This window comes from Helobdella robusta (assembly GCF_000326865.2).
Source record: "Helobdella robusta unplaced genomic scaffold HELROscaffold_6, whole genome shotgun sequence".
NCBI lineage: Eukaryota > Metazoa > Annelida > Clitellata > Rhynchobdellida > Glossiphoniidae > Helobdella > Helobdella robusta.
The window spans coordinates 1,429,409-1,430,700 of NW_008705330.1; the positions used below are offsets into that span (position 1 = coordinate 1,429,409).

Below are 1,292 nucleotides of genomic sequence, written 5' to 3' on the forward strand. Positions count from 1 at the left end.
TATAATACTGATATCAAAAACTGGATAAAAGTTGTATTCAACAAAAATACAGGACAAAGCAAGAAAATTAAATAGCTATTATATTTTAGATAGAAAAAATGTAATCAGAAAAAAATAAAACGTTCACAGCTTTGATAGTGATGTACATGGGAAGAGAATTACGATTTTTGAAAATTGGAGGTGGTAATGGTACAAAAACCCAGCCTTGTAGTTGGCAACAACTACATGCCGGTCCCAAGCCCGGATAAATGGGGAGGGGTGAGGACAAAAATAGCAAACTACCTCACTATTTTGCTGAAATACCTTATGGATCAGTACAATAAAATAAGTTCAGATATGGTGCTGGAAAGTGAAACCCCTGGGCTGGAAAGCACCTATCATATTACCAGGGATGAACGTGAACGTTTTTCAAGTAGCGAAGGCATTTATGACGTGGACGGGACAAATCCATCAGGACTCCCGCCTGCTGATGTGGCTCCGAGCAAAAGGAAGCGTCTACGTTTTACAACAACTATTCACAATATCGGCACATGGAATGTTCGCTGCATGAACATAGGCAAACTCTAAATCATCAAGCAAGAAAAGCAACGACTTCATATCGATCTGTTGGGCATCAGCGAGCTTCACTGGACGGGTAATTCAACCCAAACAGATTGATCTGGAACCGGACATCCTGGAAGAAGAAGTCAGTTGGGCTCTAAAACAACTACCAAACAGGAAGGCCCCAGGCACGGATAATTTACCAGCAGAACTACTCAAGCCAATACCAGTCAAAATCCTTACCAAATTGTGTCAGAAAATCTGGAGCACAAAATCATGGCCCAACGACTGGACAAGACCAGTTTTCGTCACGCTTCCTAAAAAAGGCGATCTACAGGAATGTTCCAACTATCGAACTATCGCGCTCATTTCCCATGCCAGCAAAATCCTGCTAAAACTTATACAAAACCGCATTGTGGCAATCATGACACGGGAACTACCAGATGTTCAGACTGGCTTTCGCAAGGGACGAGGCACGAGGGATCAAATTGCGAACCTACGCTGGATCATGGAGAAAGCTAGAGAATACCAGAAGGACGTCTATATGTGTTTCATTGACTATACCAAGACGTTCGACTGTGACCATGACCATGACAAACTCTGGACGTGTTTGAAACAAATGGGCGTACCAGAGCACATTGAACAACTGATACAAACACTGTACTCCAATCAGGCAGCAACTATCAGAACATCGTATGGTAACACCGATTGGTTCAAAATCGGTAAAGGCGTCAAGCAGGGATGCATTTTAT

At 42.4% G+C, this 1,292-nt stretch overlaps 1 protein-coding gene across 1 annotated transcript; it reads left to right on the plus strand.

The window, feature by feature from the left end:
- Positions 1–225: 225 nt before the first annotated feature.
- HELRODRAFT_164084 (hypothetical protein) lies at positions 226–567 on the plus strand (the record flags this gene model as incomplete). Its single annotated transcript, XM_009029128.1, has 1 exon — positions 226–567. The coding sequence occupies one exon, from the start codon at positions 226–228 to the stop codon at positions 565–567; it is 342 nt and encodes a 113-aa protein (XP_009027376.1).
- Between the last annotated feature and the right edge of the window lie 725 nt (positions 568–1,292).